The 24628-nt window shown below is 48.7% G+C and overlaps 1 protein-coding gene across 5 annotated transcripts in view; it reads left to right on the top strand.

Annotated features, from left to right (window-relative positions):
* CACNA1D (calcium voltage-gated channel subunit alpha1 D) overlaps window positions 1-24628 on the top strand; it is a 312906-nt gene that overhangs the window by 247136 nt on the left and 41142 nt on the right. For 4 of the 5 annotated variants that reach the window (XM_024556516.3, XM_045192203.2, XM_024556517.3 and 1 more), the window contains 8 exons: window positions 189-276; window positions 897-1004; window positions 1092-1144; window positions 2533-2679; window positions 4506-4707; window positions 6799-6957; window positions 8403-8513; window positions 16725-16808. In XM_024556516.3, the coding sequence (XP_024412284.2) occupies window positions 189-276; window positions 897-1004; window positions 1092-1144; window positions 2533-2679; window positions 4506-4707; window positions 6799-6957; window positions 8403-8513; window positions 16725-16808 (952 nt within the window). Of the gene's footprint in view, window positions 1-188; window positions 277-896; window positions 1005-1091; window positions 1145-2532; window positions 2680-4505; window positions 4708-6798; window positions 6958-8402; window positions 8514-16724; window positions 16809-17264; window positions 17349-24628 lie in introns of all 5 variants that reach the window. The other variant, XM_045192200.2, reaches the window with a different exon arrangement.

The raw sequence follows: 24628 nt of genomic DNA, 5'->3' as shown, positions 1-24628 counted from the left end.
GGCCTAGGAGGCACCGTGGGTTGTGGTCATCATCATCCATGAGCCATAGGGAGAGGCTGGCGCAGTTCCACGTGGGTCCCACCACGTTTTGTCTTGGTATTAAAGTGAAAGCCAAGTGTAACGACCTCAGAGTGTTTAATCCAGCTCTAATGAAGTGCTTTCTTTCCTCCCTCTGTTCTTTTCCTTAGATCCAGCGCCATCTCCGTTGTGAAGATACTCAGGGTCTTAAGGGTCCTGAGGCCGCTCAGGGCAATCAATAGAGCGAAAGGACTTAAGGTTTGCTTCTCTCCTCCAGGCTGGGCTTGCTTTGGTGGGGTCAGCCGTAATTACTGACTTTACTGGGCCAGAGCTGGGCTGAGGCCTGATGGATTTTAAAGTGGGTTCTACATTTGTAAAGGACATTTCTACCCCATTGAGCTGCCTCTGCCAAGTGCTTGATACCATTTTTAACTATTATTATTTTCTTTTATTCATTTAAAATATTTTCTTTATGTGATTGCTGTTCACTTATTACTTTTTAAATTATTAATAGTGTTTCCTTCAGTCTTTAAATCTATTCTCATGCAGGTTGTACAAAAGCCCAGAGAGTTTGTATCTTCCTAAGTCCTTTTATAGGGTGGGGAGTCCTGTGGGCCTGTGTGCCAGGCAGTGCTGCACCTGTGGCAGGAAACTGAGGTGGGACCCACTTACAGGGTGCTCTTCTCAGGCAGCCATGGTGCACCGGGGGTAACTCCCCACAGATAACTACCTGAAAAACAAAGCACCACAGAGTTGGAAAACCACACACAAATGCACACACACACAGGCAGTCTTGGCTGGCATTAGCTTTCCCTGTGGCTAAAACAAGAAAGGCAAGTCATGCCCCTGCATCCTCTCGCTGCTCTCTCTCTCTCCAGCATGTCGTCCAGTGTGTCTTTGTGGCCATCCGGACAATTGGCAACATCATGATCGTCACCACCCTTCTCCAGTTCATGTTTGCCTGCATCGGGGTCCAGTTGTTCAAGGTACAGGGACATGCCTTGGAGCACGAGGTCCGGATGATCTCTTCAGGGGCAACCTTGCCTTTGACTGTCTGTCTGTTTTGTACTCAGGGAAAGTTCTATCGCTGCACCGATGAAGCCAAAAGTAACCCTGAGGAATGCAGGTGAGGGTCCTGAGGAAGGGAGTGGGGAATTTGGAAGAACAGAAGGAAGGCTGCAGGATTCACTGGTGCTAGCATTTCAGAAGTCACGGGCTGCAAGGGACCTGTGTGCTCAGCTCGTGACTGGAGAGATGGAGGAGTGTTTTTTGTTTGTTTGAGGGAAAATTCACATCACCTGAAGTTAAACAATTTAAACTGTACAATTCAGTGGCATTTAGCACAATCACACTGTGGTGTAAAGACCACCTCTGTTTATTTCCAAAGCTTTTCATCACCCCAAAACAATCGATAGATGGCTTTGATGTTTGGTATAGAATCTGTAAACTGGGGTGGGGGCACTAAAATAACAATTATGAAGTGCCCCAGATAGCTCACTCTACAGCCACCTGGATAATTTTTCCCCAAACCAGAACTCAGAGCTCAACCCCTAGTATTCAGATGCTGGCTACCGTCTTCTGGTAGGTTTCCTGTCACCACATTTTGGCCATATTTCCATTCACAAGAACGGGCAGAGGAGAGACAAGGCAGAAGATACTCATGCCTCTTACACCCAGCTGTGCAGAAGAGTGTGAAGGCAGAGACGGAAGCCACTGCCTAAAGTTCTAAAACTGCAGAACTCCTGTTTTCCCATCCTCTTGAGATGTCACCAAGTGAGGTCTGGCTGCCTGCACTTGTTTCGGTTTCTTTCCAACAGAAGGTGCAGCCAGAGAGCACCAAATGGAATGAGACCAGACCCTGCACTTCCAGGGCTCCCATTCATGTGGGCGGGCAGTGGAGGGCCTCTTTGGAGTTGAGCGGCATAGGAGCCTGAAGACACCTTTTCTTCCTTCTTTAGGCCTCCACTTCCTCATCTGTGAAGTAAAGACATTGGGCACCTCCCAGAAATGAAATTCTGTGAGAATTATTGTGTAGTGCCAGAAATTATAGAAGTCTCTGGGGGGAAAAAAACCTGGGAATATTGTTAGTATAACGGGAAGGAATTTGATTAAAATTAAAATAGCAGATAAGAGAGGATACCTGGGCTTGTTTCCCAGAGCTTGTGGAATTCTCTACAGCCAAAGCTTTTGATTCTTCAGTGTACACTTTGGGCCCATTGCCTATGAGAGATGTTTACTGTTCAGTAGTTTTTGTTTGTTGTCTGGCATATGCCGGTGTCTGCCTAGTTGCACTGGAGAACACTCATTAAACTAGTAGTTGTGCAGTGCTGTTGGAACCAGAGATTAGGTTGAACAGAGGGCAACAAAAGGAGGGACGCAGATGCAGACAGTGCAGTGCTCAGGTCAGTGGCCCTGCTGGCGGGCTGAGCGTGACTGCCTGCAGGCGAGGGGCTGGGGCAGCCACAACCGGTTTCTTGTCAGACCGAGGCAACCCACATTTCTTTTCTGCTCCAGGGGGCTTTTCATTCTCTACAAGGATGAGGATGTTGATAACCCTGTGGTCCGTGAGAGGATCTGGCAAAATAGCGATTTCAATTTTGACAATGTCCTTTCTGCTATGATGGCGCTGTTCACAGTCTCCACGTTTGAGGGTTGGCCTGAGTAAGTACAGAGAGCAGACATCTTCGGGGAGGCTCCTCCTTGCTTTGGGGGTCCTCTAGGCTGATCCGTCTCTTCTAGAGTGAGTCCTACTTCTTTTCTCCACAGGCACAGCCTTTTCCTATGACTTAAACTTTGGGCCACTTATCAATCACTTTTTGGCCCACAGGGCCCCTCTGTCTGATTAGGCAAAGGATAAACTTTTGTTGCCAGCTGACAGGACTCTCAGATTTGGGAAGTGGGGGTCACAGATCCCAGGCTGGGGGCTCATCTCTGCTAGCTCCTGGGGAGCATCTCTGGATGAGAACGGGGGGTCCTCAGAGGCATTTGTTATGCCAACTCCTGTTTGTAGCCATGTCAGCAAAGCTGCCATTACACCAAAGAGGGTCTTGGAAGTGTACCAAACCATTCATTCATTCATTCATTCATTCATTCATGCATTCATTCCTAGTACTAATATGTGCCAAGCATGGATAGCAGCCATTGTGCTGTGTCTTTCACCGAGGAACTCGCTCATTTGTAAAGTGTGCTTTTGATACCAGTTCCATGTAACGTGCCCTGTTAGGCACTGTGGAAGTTGTCTCCACGTAAGTTACTCCCTTCAAAGCCCCAATTCAATTAGAGCCTTGGTCAGGCGATAAAAGCAGGTAGAGAGGTCTGGTGTGCCAGATACGTGCAGAATAGGGTTCTGAAGAATGGCTAGGATTTTGATGGGCAGAGTAAGAAAACAGAAGGAAGGAGGTGGAATACAAAAGGAGAGTCTCTCGTATCTTCAGTACTCTCTGGCACCCCCCCCCCCATCTCTGCCTCCTGCCAGTAGAACGTAGATGTGTAGATTGAGTCCTGAATGTCAAATTCCTATGTCTAGAGGAGTTGCACAGGGTGGACAGGCTGACGACCTCAGGCTGGCAGAACCCTCTGGATGCATGGGAGAGCCAGAGATCTTTCTAGGAGTGCCTGTGGGGTGAAGGATGGCTGGGTAGGGCTTGTTCACTACGGAACTAGTCCTGAGGAGAGAAGAGGCATGGAGTAAGATCTTTTACTCTACGCAGGTTTTGGGTCTTAGGTTTTGAACACTGTGCTTTAGCAATCAGGGTGGCAGATGAAGGGAAATGAACAAGTTTGGAACTTGGGGCTCAGAGGAGCTGGGTTCTGCCCACCGAGGAGTTGACGCCGGGCACTTAGATCCCTCTCTGAGCTTCCATAATATGGGGGTGACTGTAATGTTCACCTTCCCAGATGGATGTGAAGGTATGTAGCCCAATGTACCCAGGGGCTGGGTGCCCTGGAAGTGTTGAATCTGCATCAGAATGGGGCTGAATTTAACTTAGGGGTGTGATAGTAATTTCTTCTCTTCCTCTTGAGTTCTGCTGGGCCTATATTTAATTTAGTGTGCATTTCAGTTTGGGGAACCTCCCAACCATGGAATTTCCACTTTGGAAATTCATGGTTGCTTGCTATTGTCTTCGCCAGTCTGTATAGTTTTCAATTTAGAAAGTGTCTACATGAAATGTTCTTCCTGTCTTCTATCTGTGAATAGGAAGGAGCATTACTGAATATTTGTGAAATCTTTCATTTTTTAGGCCTCAAAACATCAATCACAAACATATCCCAGGTGCCCCTCACCCAGGTGCTGCTGGGCTGACTGGACCTCACCCTAGGGAGAGTGCCTCAGACCTGCCTGTGTCTAGGGGCCTAGGGAAGGGGGCTCCGATGACGGATCTGATAGTCAGTGCCCATGGTGGCATTCAGAAGAGGGACACACCTGGGCCTGGGCTACCTGGGCTGAGTGGGGCTGGCCATGCTCACTTGGTCCTTCTGTTCTCCAGGTTGCTGTACAAAGCCATTGACTCGAATGGAGAGAATGTCGGCCCAATCTACAACTACCGAGTAGAGATCTCCATCTTCTTCATCATCTACATCATCATCGTCGCTTTCTTCATGATGAACATCTTCGTGGGTTTCGTCATTGTCACATTCCAGGAGCAGGGAGAAAAAGAGTATAAGAACTGTGAGCTGGACAAAAATCAGGTTAAAGTCACACGCTGTTTGGGCATCCATCCCCGGAGCAGGAGAGGAATTGCTTCTCCTTTAGTGGTTTCCCTATGCCCAGAGAAAAGCGCCACCAGTGTCTGTCCCTGGGGCTTGGGCCCCGTTCAGAGCACACCCACAGCCAGTCTGAGTCATCACTGTTGAAACTTAGGTTTCCAGATACAGATTTGGATTTGTAATTGTGGAATCCACCCCCAGACTTGTGGGTGAGACTTCAGAGAGGTGCTTGGGCCACCTTCTGTGGTCTGACCACCAGTGACAGCTCAGAATCTTGTGGCCAGGGGCCAGAAAGTATCCAGTGATACTCCCAGAGTTCCTAATGACAGTCTTTTATCTCCTCAACCTCAGCACTATTGACATTTCAGAGTGGATAATTCTTGTTATGCTTTGTAGGATGGTTAGCAGCATCCCTGGCCTCTACTCACTAGATTCCAGTAGCACTCACCTACACCCAGCACCGACCCCTGTTTTTGGTGACAACCAAAAACATCTCCAGATGGTGCTAAATGTCCCTGGCTGAGAACTGTTGACTTAGGAGGAAGTATACTCTCACGCCACAGGAAAAGTCACTAACTTTAGACTTGGGACTAAGATTGCAGTGGTAGCAATCTCTCTCTGCCTAGCACCTTGTTTTAACCAAGCTGATAGAATCAGGGGCTTTGGTTCTGACTGTGTGATGGTGCGAGAGAGCCAAGCAACCTGTGTTTGGGTCCTGTTCTACCTGCACTTGCTCTGTGGCTGTGGGTGCATCCCCAATCCTCTCTGGGTTTGCGTCTTTATCTCTAAATTGAGGGCATTCTGGAGCTGCTTTTAGAGGTCCCTTCCAGCATTAAAAGATTGTGAGATCGAGATTCTACTCTGGGAGTTTCCCCCAGGCCCTCTATCAGCAGCATCTCGGTTTGATGATGACGGAGTGAACAAGAATAATCTGCCAGCCTAGGCTTCATGCGGGAAGTGGCTGTGGTGAGGCAGTCTGTCTTGGGCGGCAGTCATGCCCGTTGGGGGAAACGTGAGGACAGTGCTGGCCTGTTTTGTAGGAAGATGTTGCTTCGAGATGTCAGGACGTCTCTGCAGATTCCATCAGTGACAGTCAGAGTGAGGCCTGGCCCAGATCTTCATCCCCACCAAGGAAGAAGAGTGTCAGGGCAAGGCCCAGGCCAGCCGGACAGCACCAGAGCTGAAATCATCACCACCCGAGACCCACAGCAGACTCAAGGGGGGGGTCTCTGGAGTCAATGTGTGAGGTCATAGCAGGGCCAGGTCCTAAACAGAGAGAGCCTGTCTGAAGTCAGAACCCAGAGTCCAAGCAGAAGAATGGGAGTAGGTCTGGGCTGAGGTGCAAGCAGGGCCTGTTGCCGAGCTCTCAGGGCTGGAGGCTCCCTCTGGGCTTGCTGCAAAGAGTGGACCAGTCTCAGCCCCAGAGCAAGTGGGGATGATAGTGCTCTGGCCATCATTAGTGACCCATAAGTCTGAGGACACGGCCAGTTCCTGAGCTGCAAAAGCTCCCAGATGGACCCATAGCTCACTGACCATTAGGTACTTATAATTAACACACTCTGGGCCCTGAGAGGTGACTTGGGTGCGTCTTTCCTGGAGCAGCCTTGGGACTCCAGTCTCGGGCAGTGAACCCAGCCCCTCTGGTTCTTGAGAATTTCTATGCCTCTCGACATGGTTTCCTTCCCTGGAGGACAGCGGGGCAGGAGAAGTACAGACGTGATCCACTGGCATAGAGGAATGGCAGGAGTAAGAATTGGGGCAAGGCCTCACAGCTCTGCCCACATACCCTGCCACCTTGGGGGGGGGCAGTTCGCAGCTTTGGACTCAGTTTTGTAGTAAGTAAAGTGGAAGCAGAATGGGGGATCTGGTCACTCCCAAGTTGCTGTGAGGATCAGAAGAGGTGATGGAGCTGGGGGCCCTTTGTCCCCGATGCAGAGTGGTACCTGTGGGGGTTGCCTGGTAGTTTTCCCCTTGGTCCTGGGTCCTTCCCAGCAGGGGCTGCACCTGCTCTTTCAGAGCCTTCCTCCTGGAGACATGCTTAGGTCCCCTTGTTGCTCTTTTCTGCCACTGCAGCGTCAGTGTGTTGAATACGCCTTGAAAGCACGTCCCTTGCGGAGATACATCCCCAAAAACCCCTACCAGTACAAGTTCTGGTACGTGGTGAACTCCTCGCCTTTCGAATACGTGATGTTTGTCCTCATCATGCTCAACACACTCTGCTTGGCCATGCAGGTAAAAATGAAGACACGTGGGTGGAGATGGGGATCATGTCTGCCCCTTCTGCACAGTCCCATGATCCAGATTTTAAGGGTGGGAGGCCAGCCCCTCCCAAGAGGGTGAGTTTGATTTTCTGGTGAGTCCGGGCTGTAGTTTGGTCAGGGTCCCATTCTTAACTAACAGTCATCACTGTAGGAGTTTAAGATTGCTCTTTTGTCTTGGTAAGAGACTGTCCATACAGTGTGACCATAGGTGACATTTCCATGGAGTTTGAGCATTCAACTCTGTAAACCTTTACTGGGGGCCCCCCAGGCCAGGGAGTGGTAGACTGAAGCTCTGTCTGAGTGGAGTTGGACAGGCAGGGGTTCTAATCCTGACTTGACTCCTCACCAGTGGGCAACCTTGGAAAAGTTGTTTAAATCCCCTGAGCCTGCTTTCTTTATTGGTAAAGTGGGAAGTCTATCATACCTCCCTCGGATGTAAAGTTTATGCTAGATAATTGGTGTCAGGCACTTTGCTCTGGGCCTGCCACAGAGTAAGCGCCCATTGTTGCAAACAACATATAAGTCACATTCCTGTCCTCAAGGAGCTCTTCATATGGCAGCAGGGAATCCTGCTGTTCACGGAGTATTGGAGTTTGACCTGTGTTACAGCTATTCCCTCCTCACATCGGGAGCAAGGAGTACAACTCACTTCAATTGGCCAAGCTGGATTATACTGTATTAACAGTGTTAAGTGTATTAACACTGTTACTTTTAATATAATTCTGCACATTTATTATTATCACTGTAATTAATAGGATTAACAGTTAGCCTTTCCAGCTGTTTTATTGTCTGATTACACTAGGACAAGAAGCAAAGACCAAGGTCTAGATTCATTTTTCACACTGACTTTGAGAACGTGAGCAAACCAACTCCCAGTGCTATCTGGCACATGGTTCTAAAGACAGCCAGCAATAAATTTCCTATTGCTTTCCTTAAATGTAAGAATTCTTTACACATGAGAAGGACCGTGCACTGATGTAGGGGAAAGTAGGAAGTCAAGCTAGTACTGCCTTATATTGAACATAGAACTAAATAGCATGAAGTTTATCCCTAGCCAAATCCTACCTTTATTTATAGACATTTTGGTGGGTTCTGCATTGTGCCTGGGTCATGGCCCCAAGTATAAACCCTGCCAGGAGGAGGAGGCATGGGTTCCTCTTATCCAGGGCGGAGGACGTTGATGTCTTTCCCCTACATCATCCAGTCATCCTCATCTTCTCAAGGACCCCATGCACTTTGTGGGGAGGGCTTGTGACCTTGCAGTGCCAGTGGAGTCCCTGGGAGAGGGTGCTGGGCTGTGCAGGTGGCCTCTGTGTCCATGTGGGGGATGGGCATCTGCAGAGCAGAGGACCGGGGGCCTCCTCCTGTGAGTCGGGAAGGAACCTCTGAGAACTGTGCCTCTGCTTTTCTCCACAGCACTACGAGCAGTCCAAGATGTTTAATGACGCCATGGACATTCTCAACATGGTCTTCACTGGGGTGTTCACTGTCGAGATGGTTTTGAAAGTCATTGCATTTAAACCTAAGGTGAGTCTCTGAAACCACTTTTCAGAGGCTGTTGCGGAACCACCCCAGAGAAGCACCCGCTTCCTGTTAGTCTTGTGTTACTGAATTATGCTGAATTGTTCTGGCCGCTAACTGGGTTATCACCTGAGAACATTAAAATCTGATTAGGGCATCTGTATACATATGGGAAAATAAATCTACAGAAACAAAACCTCATAAAAACAATTCTAAGAAAAAGGAGAAGGGAAGAGAGAATTGGGAATTGGTAGAATGGAGACCGTTTTAAACCTGGTATTCTGTTTCTAGAATAGCATGTATGAATAGACCCGGTTTTCTTTTCTAGAATAGCATGTATCCAGCTGTCTCAGGGAGACTTGCTTCATTACTGGAGCCCTGGAGAAACTGTTTTAACATAACCCATCAGAAAGAATTTGGCTGTGATTTTATTTTTAGATTTCTAGGATAAAGGCTTTGGTTTTCTTTGTCCTTGGTCTACAGCATCTTTTTCACCTTTAATGGAAAGTTCTACCAGCTGTAGACCCCTCATAGCCATGCCACTTTTTGTTTATGTAACTTAGAAAATTTTCACTTTAGGATAAAACAAGACATGAAATGCATTAAACTGCATTGGACAACTCAGCACGTTGTGTCTCCTTTGGGAGGGAGTGAATCCGTTTCACAGCTGTCAGTGTCTGCAGTGTGAGGCGGATAGGACAGTGCCGAGGAACACATGTGGTTCTGGATTCAAATCTCTACCCTCCACCAGCGCATCAAACAAGTTCCTTTGCTGCGCTAGGCCTCGGTTTCCTCGTCCATAAAATGAATCCTATTTCATAGGGTTCTTGTGAGGAGTAAAGAATCGCTAGATGTGCCGTGCTTAGAGGAGTGCTTGGCAGGTAGTGGTGCCATGCTGAGCACCCCCCCCCACTGTCATCTTCAACTAACGATGTTCCCTTGTTCTAAAGACCTCGACAAAGGAGCAAATCCTGGCTGAGCTATGGGACATTTAACCCTCAGTTTCTTTTCTAGCAAAGCCCCAAATTTTCAGAGTTAGAGAATGACAAGTACATTGCCCCAGGTATTGGTTCATCTGTGTGTACGGTATCTATAACTTAAGACTTGGATTATGAAATGATTTCACATTCTCCATATTTATGTGGAATTCTAATTCAGAACTGTTCCTTTCTTTAATTTGAATTAATTTCTATGCAATCTTTATCAGCTCTTTGTGGACCCCAAAGAAAGGACACTTGTAAGTGACCAGTTGGGGCGATTGCAGTGGGGTCACATTTGGCACTTTTATGCATGGCCAGGTGTTATCTACTGTGACTTGTCCATATCTCTACATATAAACATTGCCTCCTTTTCCAAATTCATCTTAATTTCCTTTGGAGATCGTGGTTTGCTTCCCTCTCACCTTTACTTCTTCAAATAATATTTGTTTGAACTGATGGAAAAGTTTGCAAAGTAAACATTAAAAGGACTTGAGAAATGCAACACGGAACATATCTATGGAGCATTTCCTAGACCCTCTTGCCATGCCTTCCCTTGCCTGGTGATTAAGCTCTGAAGTTTCAAAAGCTTGTTTGTTCTAGCCTGAAGAGAAGGCCTGCTTGCCCATGGCATGTGTGTAAGAGAGTGTGAGTATGAGAGTATGTGTGTGAGCATGCATGTGTGCAAGTATACGCACACAAGTGTGTGTGTGAGCACAAGCACAAGCCCTGCAGTGGGCCGTTGCACCCATGGCTCATTGCACACTGCTCTGCTCAGTAAACTGATGATCCCAAACCTGAGAGGGGAGTTCAGTGGCCTATGAACAGACTGGAGGCACCAAGTGAAAATTTATAATCAGTACTGATCAACCAGAGTTTTAAAATGAGTAATTTCTGCCAGAAATTGTGCTGCTTGTAATTTTACTTAGCAAGATATTTGCATAGCATAAGAGAACCTCAGATTACAATTGAGAAGTTTTATAACAGTGATAGCTGCATCTCTGTGCTTGGGGAGCTCTGTTGCTGTGTTCACCAAGCCAGGGGAGGATTTTGTGCCGTTTTTGTGCCTGCAGAGCAGGAGAGAGTCACTTCAGCAAGACAGATGCGAAGCTCTGCTTAAAGCACTCCTTGACTTATCTTTGTCTTTTCTTTATTGTTAACACCAGTCTGGGGAGCAGGCTTTCACAGACAGGTCAGGGAGAGCCCTCCCTCCCAGTAAGTGGGGCAGCTGGGTTGAGGGACTATGTGGTAGAGGCTGAAGAGGGAAGAATAGTTGAGGAGATGGCCATGTGGGACGGAGGTTTGGGAAACCTGGCCCATCGATCCCATGTCACAAAAGTCTTTGTTTCCTTTGAGGAGCTTTGTAACAGGGTCCCTTGGGGCAGCGATTGCCATAGTGAGGGCCATACCTTCTAGGAAAATTCCTGTCTAGGAGAATGTACCTGTCAGGAGGGCCTGGGTCACAGCTGTTTTATAATTTAAATACAGAAAGTGAGTTGGACAATACCCTTCCTGGTAGGTGAGGTGTTGTAGGAGGAAGAGTTAAAGTAAATCAAGAAACCTGGCCCTGGGGACCTCTTATATTCAGGAGACTGACCAAAAAATGGGGCCTCCTGAGATGGAGTACATTTAGAGGGATACGGTCCCAGGACCCATGAGGTGAGGTCACCCAACCTCCATAAGCAGGAAGGGCTGAGGTAGGCTGGGAGCTTGCCAGTGGGGGAGGCAGGCTCACTGCATGCTTACCTCACTGGTTGAGGTAAGAGTGCAAGGTGCTGAGAAACCAGAGACCCGAGGTTAGGGCAAGGCAAGCAGGCTAGTTAATATGTTGTATCAGCTCCCAAGGGAAACCCATTTGTCAGGCATTGACCTCATGCACTCAAGGTTGTGCTTTCAACTTGGAGTTGGCTGTGTAGCCCTAGGGTTTTGAAAAGTGGGCCATCATTTAGGTAAGAGACAGCCCCACTCCCCTGGCCTTTCCCCCCAGTACTCCCTGGGGAAGCCACCGGAATTCTCTGATGAATTCTGTTGTTCCAAGGAGGGAGATGAAGAAGAAGGGCCTTTTCCAGAGAACTGGCTTCTGCAAGTAGGAAGAACACTTCTGATTTTCCTGAGGCTTCCACTTTGTGCTTCTAGATGTCACCCATCTGGCGTTTGGTCCAGCACGTGTTCGAGCCAGGTTACCTACCCTGGTTGTGGGCTTATCCCCAGAGAGCCACACTTTGCTCCCAAGTCTCAGGCCATCAAGTGTTTTGATCTTGCTTCTACTTCAACAATGGCTAATTTACACACTCAGCCACTTGTACTTGACGAGAGTAAAGAGTAGTTAGGTTTGGGGAAAGGAGAAAGAGTTCGAGTTCAGTCCACATGTGTCTGTGCAGAGCTGGTGCACAGTGGTCACTGGGTCATCTGGGTCCACCAGCCTCCAGGGACAGCAGTCCCTGTCCCAGGGTCCCTGGCAGAGTCAGTCTTAACAAGAAAACCCTAGTAATCTTCCTAGAGTACATTCTCCATCTCCTGGAAAGAACATCTGACACTGTCTTTTCGGTTCAGTGATCACATATAAGGTCAATGATTGATTTTAATGCCAAATAACAGTCCAGTTCTCCCTCTCCTTAACTAGAACTTTATGTCAGATTTCTTCATGGGCTCAGCCTGTTCCTTTAATGTTGGGTTTTCTCAGAACTCTCTCCTGGTCCCCTTCTCACCTGGTGAAATGGGTACCTGCCCAGGCCTTCCGTGGCCACCTCCATATCATCCAAATCTCTACTGCCCTCCTCCCTTCTGAGTTGCCCTGACTGCTCAGTCATCTCCCTGCCTCTGGTCTCAGCCCCTCTCTATTCATCTTCCACATACTTCCTTTGTAAACCCAAGGCTGACTATGCTGCTCTTCCAGTGAAATTCTGGTACTAGCCACCTTTTGCATGAGAAACATACCTTTCTTAGTCTAATTTCAAAGTCTTCCACTAAAACCTTTGCCCATTTATGTTTCTGCCTCATTCAGCCACTCTCTCCCTGTCATTCTTTTTCCCCACCCCATCCCTAACTGTTAACATGAGAGACCTTTCCCTGGCACATGCTTCTGGCTGTTATCCCTTAAGGCCTGTCTGAAATAGTGGCTCCTCTGTGACAGCATCCCCACCAGCCTAGCGAGAATCAGCTGTTTGTGTTGATGGTACATTAGCATCATCATTGCTACTTCACATCTCTCTCTTCACTAGCTGATGTTGTAGGCTGGGTCTCCTTTGTCTTACATGATGCCTCCTACAAGCTGGTTACTCAGTAAAGATTGGGGAATGGAGAAAGGAATAAATGGATGAGCCCTTGGGTATACCCTCTTGGCATAAGAGGGTACCTGGTTTTCTGTCATGGGATTTTTGGGCAGAGTAGAGTGGCCAAAAGTGAATATGTTTTCTTGTAAACACTCACATGACCTTTGGAAAGGCTTATGCTAGTTAGAAAGCTGCCAGCTACAGGTTCTATGAAAAGCTGGCGCTATGGGTTGTACCTGGAGTCAAATCCTGCCCTGGCAGAAACTGATAAGTGCTCTGGCTGCCATGGTCAACAGCAAAAGCAGGTCATTTGTAAAAGGCTTCTTCAGATCTGCAGATGAGACCCCGGGCTTGGGCTGCTTTTCCATTTCTCATGTGTAGCCATTCCACCAACATTCTCCCCCATGTGTGCCAAGTCTGTGCTACATCCTGGCTGGAGGTCCAGGCTCTGCTTCCAGGACCTCGCGTTTGGGCAGGAGACAGACATCGACACACAATCAGAATAAAATTCTTGGAAATCATGAGCTACCTTGCTCCAAGACACACTTTAGTTGGTTTATGGTTTTAAATTTCTGGAGTCAGAATTGTTTCCAGGTAATAGATGTTATTGCAAGTGGGTGATTTGCTTGGTCTTTTCAAGCAGATGGAGCTGGACAAAAAATAATACAAGGACCAACCTTGGCTGGGCTGGTAAGGACTGCTGGTTCCACTTGAGGGACCCTGGCCTCAGAATTCAGCTGCATGATAATTTGTTGTCAATGACAAGAGAGATGGAGCTGGGCCCTCTGTTGGAAGACAGTGTCTAATTTTCTGGTGACACCAGAATTTGGTGGGAAAGGGGTGGGGGACTGAGTCATGTTCACTTGACAGTGATTTTGTTAGAAAGGAGGCTACTAAGTAGGGGAACAGGATGTGGGAAGAAAGGGTGGGCTGGCATTTTCTGCCTCCCCGGGACCTAGCAGAGTCACTGGGTCAGATCCTGTGATTCCAGCTACCTACTCCAACTCAAGCCTCCTGTCACCTGGGTTAGGAATGTCAGCCTCTAGGGTTTTGTGAGTGTGAGGGATCCTCTGGAGAGAGAGTTGATGACATTGCCAAAAAGTTCCAGGATCCCAAATGTCAAGCCCCTCTCACATTGATTTAAAGTGACTTTTTGCAGCATTGGGAGCCATAATGATCCACTGGACAATAGTTTGTTGGCTGATGGAAATGATCCAGAGGTTAATACTGATAATCCTGGGCAGAAAAAGAAAAGCTGTTCAGGAGTAAAGTCCAAAGTAGGTGACAGGGACTGGCACCCAGCACACACACAGTGCATTTGGCCTCAGGTAAATGACAGACTGTAATGGGAGAAGCAGAGTGCACAGGGCAGCGTGGCCAGAGGCTGTCCTTGTGCAGGAGAGGGGAGGAGGAGGAATGCTTGGTCTTTGTTCTGTGTGGATGCTGGAGGCCCAGCTGTTACTGATGACTGACGATGTTACTAAGGCACCCATTTCTCCCTAGAGGAGAGGGGAGGGACCACCCAACTCTCTTGAGCTTTTGAGTTGCTGTTAAGACCACGAAGGAAAGAGCAGGCTCTTCCCCTCGGAGCAGCCTGCCAAGGCTGCTTGCTAGTCAGCCGACTGTCTGATACCGTTCACAACAGTGTGCATCATTCCAAAGAGAATCTGTATCCTTACAACCTGGGACATCCACAGCAGCTCTCGGTGCACCCTCTGATCTTGCTGACTTGTTGGTTCGGAGACTTCTTGGTGAAGCAGTGTGTTCCTCTATGTCCTGGTGCAAACTCTTTATCTCCTCTCTGACCAGCATGACTGGTGTGTTAGCAGCACTAGTCTAGTCCTCAGAGTGGCCCATCTTTCCTCAGTTTTGCTGGCCAAGAATCATGTACCATGAGGAGAAAAGCTGGAAGATACAGGATGTGGTATTTCTTAAGGAGACCTTCCCATTAGACTGGATCCATAGGTCATCAGAGTTGGGCCAGTGAACTCCTTCTGTTTACTTGTTACAGGACTGAGATCGGGGCCTGGGAAGGTGGCAGTTACTGAGGGTAATGTGTGACTGAGGCACTGTGATTGTAGGAGGGGAGGAGAGAGCCAAAGCCTGGGTCAGAAGTCATGGCGGTTGGGTGGGAAAATCTTACATTTAAAACAAAATTTTATAAAAGCCAAACCATCAGTCAGTGTCATAGCTCCCCTATCCATGCACCCAGAGTGATTAACAGTAGCTAGAATAAACCTGCCAACTCAGCTAAATGTGAACATGTCCACATTTTCTGCTGTGCCATAAAAGGCTGGGTTCCGCAGTGACGTCCTCTGGGCCTGCACTTGATCACAAGTTCATGAGACCTGACACTTCAGAGTACCTTCTGTTCTGGTTTTCCTGATCCAGCATGAAGCCTACTCAGTGGTGAACACCCCAGTGGTGAGCACACTGGGCCCCTTTTTAATGCAATTCAGATCTAAATTTTGATTTCCAAAACATGTTCTGACTTTCTAAAAAGACACAGTGGATTTATAGACAGGGTCATTGACCTTGCGACCGGAAGCCTCTGTGTGCAGTGCTGCCCACTGCCCTCTCCTATCTCGGCCTTCCTGGGGGTGTTGAGAGACAACAGGCACTAATTTAGCACCTACTGCTTTAAACCCAGAAGAGGAAGTAAAATGCATGGCACGTGTATATGGATTTGTAAGTCACACTCATGGGGATGTTGTGCCTTCAGAATTGTTGCAAGATACGAGGACCTGAAAAAAAAAAAAAAAGGCAGTGGGCTGCATAATCTATAGGAAGAGACATTGCAACATGTCAGGCACTAACTGGGTTCAGGGGTACCGGGATTAGTGGAGGAGGGGATGGAGTCATCAGCATAGTCGTCATCCTCAGAGTGATGGACTTGCAAAGACCCCAGATTCAGTGATCAAGATATGAGAGATGCAGAGTCACCGTGATGGGGGTAGAAGATAGGATCTGAAAAGGTCCCCTCCGGGAGGTGGCTTTTGATTTGACCTTGAAGAAAGAAGTGAATGTGGGCAGATAGAGTTGGGGTGGGGAGGCATCAGGAGGTGGGGAAGAAGCTGGTAGTGGTTCTGATGAAGGGGAAGGAGTCCTCCTAGCCTGGAGGGTGAAGAGGGAGGAAGAGAGCAAGAGTTGAGTGCAAGGAGGAGCCTGCTGGTGACTTGGGGCTTCCCTCTGTGACAGGGGGAGCCCATGAGCATCCTTCTCGTCCTTCTGTGCTCTTTTTCTCTATAAGACCTGCCGTGGTTTCCCCACAGGGCCCCCATCCACATAACCCAGAGTGAGCTTCTCTGCCGTGACTCAGTACCTCGGACCTGTGTGTGTCACTGTGCCTGTCTCCCTGTCAGCCATTGCCACACATGTCTGCATCCCTGTTAGAGAGCGGTGAGAGGACAGGAACTTGTCTCAGGCACACCCTTGGTAATTCTTGTTGGACTGGAGAGGAGGGGGAAGGGTTACTGGTTTTAAAGGCACAGGAATGAGCATGTGGAATAGATGGTCACAGTGCTCTTTAAGTGGAGAAGAGAAGGAAGTGGGGTAACTGGGGTCTCTGGAAGGAGTCAGAGCGGCTTTTTCTTCGTCAGCATTTGAGGGTTTGGGCTTGTCACCCTGGGTATCAGAGCAGAGTTGCCAAGGGGCTGCCTCTGTCCTGCAGATGCTCTGCTGGGCTTGGTGCTGCTCAGGGCCACAGGTATGCATTGCGTGTGCGTGTGTGTGTGTGTGTGTGTGTGTGTGTGTGTGTGTGTGTGTGGGCAACCTCTCCAACACATGCAGGTGCACACCATCCTCTGTGTCCCCTTCCACCAGTGGACAGTTTTGTTGCCTCCCTTTGGCTCTCCTGCCCCATCTGGTTGCCATGGGTGCTGTGGGGCCTGGATGTGTCCCCATATGGTCCGTGTGGCGTTTCATTCCTACATGCTCATAAATGTCTGCCCCCTGCCTGCTCTGTCCAGGGGTATTTTAGTGACGCCTGGAATACGTTTGACTCCCTCATCGTAATCGGCAGCATTATAGACGTGGCCCTCAGCGAAGCCGACGTGAGTATGTGCCCGCCCGCGGCCGCCCGCCTCTTACCCTTTGTCTGTGCACACTCTGCTCCCTCCGACCCGCACTGGCATCACCTGGACAAGTCACAGATCCCAGTTTCACTTCACTAAAACCAGGAGTTTCCTAATGAGAGCTGCGGAAAGCAGGCCTTTCAGGTAGAGCCTTGTCCTGGGCCTTTTTAGACAGGTCGCCTTTTGGAGGACTTTTGCAGCATTACCCAAGTCACTGGTAGGCAGGGTAAGATAGGCGTCTCTAATTATTTTGATTTTCTGTGTCAGCAGTGATATCCAAAGTGATGTATCTATAACATGTTTGTTTTAGGGCTGTTTTTCAAGTAGCCGGGCGGCACAGTGCTAGAACGTTCCCCTTTTATAACACTGTCCTTTTCTTCTTTTTTCCTATTGTGCCTCATCTCTTCTGTGGCTTCTGAATGCTTGCCCTAACAGCACTATTTCACTGATGCATGGAACACTTTTGATGCCTTAATTGTTGTTGGTAGCGTCGTTGATATTGCTATAACTGAAGTGAATGTAAGTAGCAAATTTTGTGTCCTACGACGTAATTTGTTTTGTTAAGTGTAACAGAGGAGACCAGAACCCCCCTGACCCAAGGGTCTTTCTATGCTTTAGAAATTCAGGCCTATCTCTTTCGAAAGCCTAAGACCATTCTGTGGTCTTCCACCCTCGCCCCACTCCATTCCCATGAAAGAGGATGGGGAAGTAAATGTAGAATTACTGTCTTGGAGCTAAAACATTATTTTAATAGAATATATTGTTAAAATGTTAAGGGCTAGGAGTTAATGATGTATGTGAACTTCAGCACTCCTAGCTGTGTGGCCTTGGCATGTCCCCCGGCCGCTTTGTGCCTTAGCCTTCCCAGCTGTAAAATGGAGTTTATAACGTGTGCCCTGGTACCCACGGTGGTTCTGTGAGGGCAGAGGAGGGAAACGCCACAGTTGTGCCCTGAGCATGTGGCCATTGCTGCTGGTGTCCTCACGTGTCCCCTGAGTCTGACTGGTGACACGGGGGAACATCCCTCATCCTAGCTCCCCAAATGGCGATGCCAAATGAAAGCTGCCCGGGACCAGGAGAAGGACGGCTTAGTGCGTATCAAGCAAGGGTCGGGGGAGTCAGTACTCCTTTGTTGTGCTCAGTTGAATCCTTTGATGAGAGAACAAGCTATGTGGCAGGTGGTGTGACCCCCTCTCCTTCAAGAAGCATCCTGAGAACACTCCTTCAAAATTAAGAGGCTTGGAGAAAGGGGAGCACCACCTCCTGCTGGCTCCTCTTGGGTCCGAGCCACGCCCAGACCGATGGGCCTGGTCAGGCAGAAATGGCCCTGCCCGCCTGGTCTGTCCCAGCTCGTCAGTAAGTCTTCGTGGGTGTCATGTGTGTACCAGGTTGTGTAGAGTCCTTTGTGGGGGCAGTGGAGCATGGGGCAGAACTGTTGTGTAGTGTTGGCTTCCTGCTCCACGTCGCCAGCCCAGCCTCTCCCCACACTTGGCTGAGAAGGGGCCGCCACGCTTTGCCTGGCTGACATCTGCAGAATTATGTGTCCATCCTGGTGCCCAGATAGCCTGTGTCAAGTAAGGACAATGAAATTCCTTTATGCCCCCTGTTTGGGGGGCAGGCAGATTCTGGAGTATAGACTAGTGGGACCACCACTGGCCTGGCGATCTCCAGACCTGGCAGTTCCAGTCCTAGTTCAAAATGACTTGTTGGGTCTGGGGCTCACTTCTTTCTTGCATCAACTGGGGTTAATGACATCTGTTCTCCCTGCTTCAGAGGTATGTTGGGATAAAATAATATGAATATTTGTGAAAACACTTGCTAAAAAACCCAAAGTCTTATGGAGATACAGGGTGTCATTGTAAGATTTTCCATGTAATAAGAAGTGAAATGGACTGTAAGGCATTAGCATGTGCGTGAAGGTATGACTTAAGCCTTTTAACGCCCAAATTCATGCCATGACAAGGTATAAAAATGGTATTTTACATCCCCTAACCTCTAGACTTATGAAATTCCACTTCATGTGAAATATTCCATAAGTCAGCTGTAAAATTGCCATTCATAACGTATAAATTATTCTTGGTTATAAAATAATCTAGTGTTAATGGGAGAACAGCAGGACCCTAACTCGGCAGCCACGGGCTCTCTCCTGAGTTTATGAGCAGACAGACATCTGCCCGCTTAATCATCTTACAATGCAAAGCACTTATAACTCACATCTCAGTATACTCACATGAAGATTCTGAAACAGAGGCTTGTGTAAGTCAGAGACGGTCTATAATGGAAATGAAAATATAATAAACTACAATTTTAGCAGGTTTCCCTAGAGCACTCAGTGCTTAAAGTGCTGTGCAGGTGTTGGGTATAAATGCCTAGTTTCTGGGTACCAGGATGTGGCCAAGTTTGTTCACTAAGTAAGCGAGCCAGCTCTCTGATGCCGGACCCACCTGCTGGCTGGCGGGGAGTGGCACTGGTTCACTCAGCAGCAGCACGTGCCTGGCTTCCCGGCTGTCTCGCCCTGTGTTGGGCGCAGGAGCCCGCTGCACATGTCGCCTCTGACCCAGCCTTGCTCACCAGTGTCCCAGTGTTCTCCTTTACCTCTCTGTAGTCAAGCAAGCCACAGGTCTACAAAAGCCCACACTAAGTTTTCTAGTTAGCATTTGACACTAGGGTATCTATGAAACAAGCTATCACTGGGCCCATTCCTGACATTTACTCAGACTTTCAGAATCACACTGGGAATCACGCCCATGCTGTCCTTTCAGTCAGTGCTGACCTTTCCCTGGCCAGACATAGCCTGAGGCCAAATCTTCCTCAACCAGTGGCGATCCCAGGTCTCTGCCCTGGGCCAGGAGAATACTCCTGTGGGAGACCTCAGTGTTTCTGTGCTAGGCCTCAGTGCAGAGCGAATGCTCCAGGCCACTTTCTCATTTATTCAGTCTTTCAATCCATGTTTATTGGACATCTAGAATTCTCAGGCCGTGGGTGAAGCTTGGGGGAGGCACAGAGATAAGAGAAACTAGGTGTCCTTAACCTCTAATGGTACAGTTCTCTGAGCAGGCTGTTGCCTCCTACACCCCTTCGTAGACGCCGAGTCCCCCAGGGTAGCAGCACACATCGTGTCCCTGAGTGGCCATGTCCCCTGAGCTCCTGGGTCAGCTCAGCACGAGCACTCTGGTCCATTGTCGGCTGCTTTAGCTGCCATAAGTCATCATTATTTGCAATATTAACTTGCTGTGCTCTCTCCCCCAACCTCTGTTGATCTTTATTTTCTGTTGCCTAATTGACTTTCATGTTGGTTTTATTTTTAGAAAATTGTAGCGGCAAGTATATATAAACATATATACGGTGAAGTCATTAAAGCAAAAGCACTTTAAAGACTGTATACTTGTTTTTGGCTTCCCCACCTTTGGTTTTCACTGAGTTTCACAGGACGTGCTACTGGTCATGGTCATCTAAATTGTTTCCCGTCCCACCTTTCATGGTCTCCAGCCTGGGGCCTGAGCTGAGGCCATCTTGGTCAGTCATGCTTGGCTCTGTGACTTGCCAGCATAATCTTCAAGAATGAATAATCTGGCCTGGAAGTAAGGAAATGAGAAATAGAGCTTGCATTTGTATTCTTTGCAAAAAAACCCCCAAACAAACAAAAATAAACAAACAGTTTGGATGGCCCTTTCCGTTGTCCTGCTTGCATGCTCACCCAGCCCTCTCCACCCTGCTGCCCCTCCCCTGGCCCCAGCCTGCTCTGATCATGGTGTGATAGTGCTCATGGACTCGTCTTCCCGGCTTTTGGTCATCCCACCACCAAGCTGCCAAAATGTCAGACGATGACTGGCAAGCTTACTTTTGCTCCCTTTTAGATGCCCATTTGCTCTTTGGTGAAATGACCCAGCAACATATTCTCCCTATCCCAGGAATGGCTGCTTTCACCATTATCATTATTGCGGGGGTGGGGGCGGGGGGTGGAATACTTGTAGAGAGGCCATGTCTGCCTTGTTATTACTTACTGAAGAGTGTGTCAAACGTCAGTAGGGAACTTACTCCTAGGGGCCCAAAAATTGTCCCTGACTTGTCAGGCCTGAGTTTGGACCAGATGGCCAACAGCTGCAGTCAACTTCTTGCTCTGAACCCACCGTCAGGTTTTTCAGCCCTCCATTCCCTATGCTCACCCTTTTCTACGCACCAGGTTGCTGGCTTCTGGACACAGACTCAGCAATACCAAATATAGAAGCCCTTCCTCCCTGAGGTGTTACATGCCAGGTCAGCAGTCATCAGAAGTCGTCTTCCTCCAAAGACTGGGTTCTCCAGGACACTTGGGGTTAACTGGCTCTGGGATGCTGGTTTGTTTTCTGTCTGGATTGAAAAACTGCATCCTTTCAGCTTTTCCAGAAAAAGACTGGAATTAATTCAGAAAGTACAGATTGAGCCCTTTGATTGTACTTGGGAAACCCAGGGCTTGTTGGGCTTCTGTAGTTGCAGGAGGGCTGACCCTGAGCCTGCATCTCAAAAGCCTGCTTGAGAGCCCTGCAGGAAGGGGCTGGAGAGAACACTGGAGAGCCCCAGGGACCTAAGGAGCTTTCCCAACCCGGGCATATTATTTGGCCTCCTGAGGCTGGGGGCCATCTCCCTGTTGGGGTCCCAGATGGAGATTGGCCTCTCAGGGTTGGAAGGAGCCACTGAGCTCATCTAGTCCAGGCCTTGAGATGACACTGGAATCCCCTCCTTTGAAAACTGATCATGCTGCCCCTAACAGCTGTCTTTGGAAGGCTGCCTACGGAGTGAGTCCTTTTTCAATCTCATGACCTCTGGCAGTGTCCTGTGTTGATCCCAGGAGTCCAGCAGCATGTCCTCCTCCATTCCTTGTAAGGAAGGTGGTGGATCTCTGCATTCATTTACTGAACCCTCATTAACTTCCAAAGAACCCACTGTGAGCTGTAACAGCGCAAGTGGGCTTTTTTAGTAGTACCACTCTGAATGGCCAGTCCAGACCTAAAAGGCATGAGCTGGTGTGGGTGACCAGCGGAAGATGTGGCCCAGCTTTACCCTGGCTAGGACTGCAGTTCTTGGTTCTGGCAGCACGTTTGAATCACCTGGGAACTTTTAAAACTTCCAAAGCTTAGGCAGCCTCCCACCAATTAAATAAGAATCTTTGGGGTAGGACCTAGCCATCAGATATTGTCAGAGATCCCTTGGCAGTTCTCATGTGCCACCCAGGGTGAGAGCCGGCCTGTCCATTCCATCAGGCTGGCATTTGTAGTTTGAACAAGGCCATTCTTGGGGTCCTTCCAATTTGTAAGATATTTTGGCAACTTGCACTTTCCCCCAGTGCTGCCATTGGCACCTCCCCCATTAGTCCTCCTGCCCTTTGTGGTGAGTGGGGGAGGGGAGGGTGCCACAGGCTGCACGGGGGTGCACGCAGCTTGATGTGCTGTTTGTTCTTTCCTTCCTTCAATGCATGTTGTGCTGCCTTGTCCCTCCACAGATGCTCTTTACTCCTGTTCTTTGATTTATCTTTGATTTCAAGTTCATAGCCCAAGATTTGCCATACGTCAAAGACATCAATTGAAAAAGAGATGTGCACTTCAAAAGTCAGTTTGGCTGCTAACTTTCCCATGATGTAAGGAAGGGGGTGGTGAAAGGTCTGTCAGACTGGGAGCAGGATAGACAGCAGTGGACAGCAGGGGCCTGGGCCAGAGCATGTGGCCAGGAAGAGTGTCTCCTTTTCCTCTCACGGGTCCAACTCACAGGTTATGTGTGGACATTTCAAATGTGTGCTGTGGAGGGCTCTGTCTTACATACACTCTGGCCCCTTTAGAGTAGGCAAGCAATGGTGTGCATGCTCACACTTGCACAGCCTCACACTCCAGCTGCATGGACGACTAGAACCTTCCTGCACATAGGAGGTGGTGTGGGAGACAGACACTGGAAAACTTAATTCCTTCGTTTGTTAAAGTCTTAAGTTAAATACCACCACCTATCCCTTTTAGGTGATGTTATTTGTTTTGAGGTGAGATGATAGAAGAGGAACAGACCCATTGCAGAATTCACATTCTGAGTGCCCTGGGTGACCCAGGGACCCCTTTTTTACTGTGTAAGAATCTGTTAGTCCTGGGTTCATAGTTGCATTACTGAATTTCAGTTGGGATGTGATGTGCTCAAATTCCTCATTTGCTATGAGTTTTTGGAATTTTATTTTTGGTCTCAGGAGGCAGCTGTTGACAAGAGTGAGACTTCAGAATGGAGCCCTGATTTTCCCTGTATCCCTAGGGAGGGGAACCCATCACATCAGTGTGCACATCCATGCACGCACACACGTCCCATAGCTGCACAGACACACCGTGCAGAAAGGCTGCCTAGTAGCCCCAGAGTGCGCGCCTCGGTGCCAGGCCCCTACCAGAAGAGCCTCCTTGCTTTGTGGGTCTCCTGGTAGACCAGCTGCTTCAGCACAGGTGACCCTACCAGAGGGAATAGAAAGGCCATCATTTCCCAATTCTTGTTCATTCCTCGCTGTTTAACTTAAAGATGCCTTCTGATATTTGTTAGAGCTTGCTTACAAATTCTTTGCATTTTCTGAAGCCCTTACTGAGCATCAATAAGTGCCAGATACCACGCTGGGCACTGAGTGGAGTGAGGCAAGGCCCTTGCCCTAGGGGGGCACCCAGCCTGTTGGGGGAGGCAGTGACACAGGGTGGTGAGTGCTGTGATTCTGCACCCTGGGGCCCTGAGAAACAGGAGCCCCACCATACCTCGGAGGAGGCAGAACTACTGAAGCTCAGGGCAAACTGGTCCTGAGCTCTTTCTCTAGTCATCACTAGAGCTTTGTCTTCCTTGACAGCAGTCTGAGTTGCCATTTGGGAAAAACAGACCCTTCTGCCCCCACCGACTTGGTCTGTCCAGCTCCCCAGCAGCCCCACCAGAGAGGGTATCGTGGGGCACACACTGCCCAGGCTTGTGGCCCTGGGAACAGAGTGTGGCCCAGGAGGTCTGTGGGCCACAGGCAGCTGCCACACCGTTTGCCCTGTTTGGTAGTCATCCTATGGCCTGTGGCGGAACAGTGAGTTCCTGGCACCCACACTCTGATTCAGCAAAGAGAGCCAGTCTCCCCAGGAAAAGCAGAATCCCACTCTGCATTTCCATCTGTAGGGACAACTGAAATCTTGCAGCATTATCTTTCTTGGGTGTCTGTCAGCCTTGGAGTCTCATATCTTGGGTAGCATGATTTAGGAAGTAGCATGTCAGCCTGTGTACATGGCTGCCCGCCCTCAAGTCCAGTTCCAGGCAGTGTCCCTGGCACTTTCTCAGGGAGGGAGCAGGTGTGTGGTCCTAACATATTCACCACAAATTTTTAAAAGGGGGGAGGGGATGTCTTCCTGAACCACTGCTTCCTTCCCAATTCATTAATATATTTTCAATCTTTGATTTCTTAAAGCCAAATGAAAGTGAAAATGTCCCTGTCCCAACTGCTACACCTGGGGTAAGATCAGTGACTAGTCCCCAGGGGCTGGGCCTTTTCCTTGAGTTTATTTGACCATGTCGAGTTTTTCGCTAGTTTTCCTGTATTCCTTTCCTGTATTCTCCATGGTTATTCTTCCAGAACGGTGTCTGCAGTGGTTTGCATTCATCATCAGTGTCCAGTGCTCTTGACCAGCCCAGCGTTCACCTCTTAATACACTAGACCACAGTGGACATGCATGTGCTGTGTGAACGCAGTTTCTCCAAGCCCTGTGTTGTTAGCATGTAACTTTTCCTTTCATATCATGCTTTTTAAGGTGAAAAGGCCCTAGAAACACATCTTCAGTTCT

Source organism: Desmodus rotundus, chromosome 8, assembly GCF_022682495.2.
Source record: "Desmodus rotundus isolate HL8 chromosome 8, HLdesRot8A.1, whole genome shotgun sequence".
In the NCBI taxonomy this organism is placed as follows: Eukaryota; Metazoa; Chordata; class Mammalia; order Chiroptera; family Phyllostomidae; genus Desmodus; species Desmodus rotundus.
Note: the sequence above shows the minus strand (reverse complement) of the source record. Positions and strands in the feature narration are given on the sequence as shown.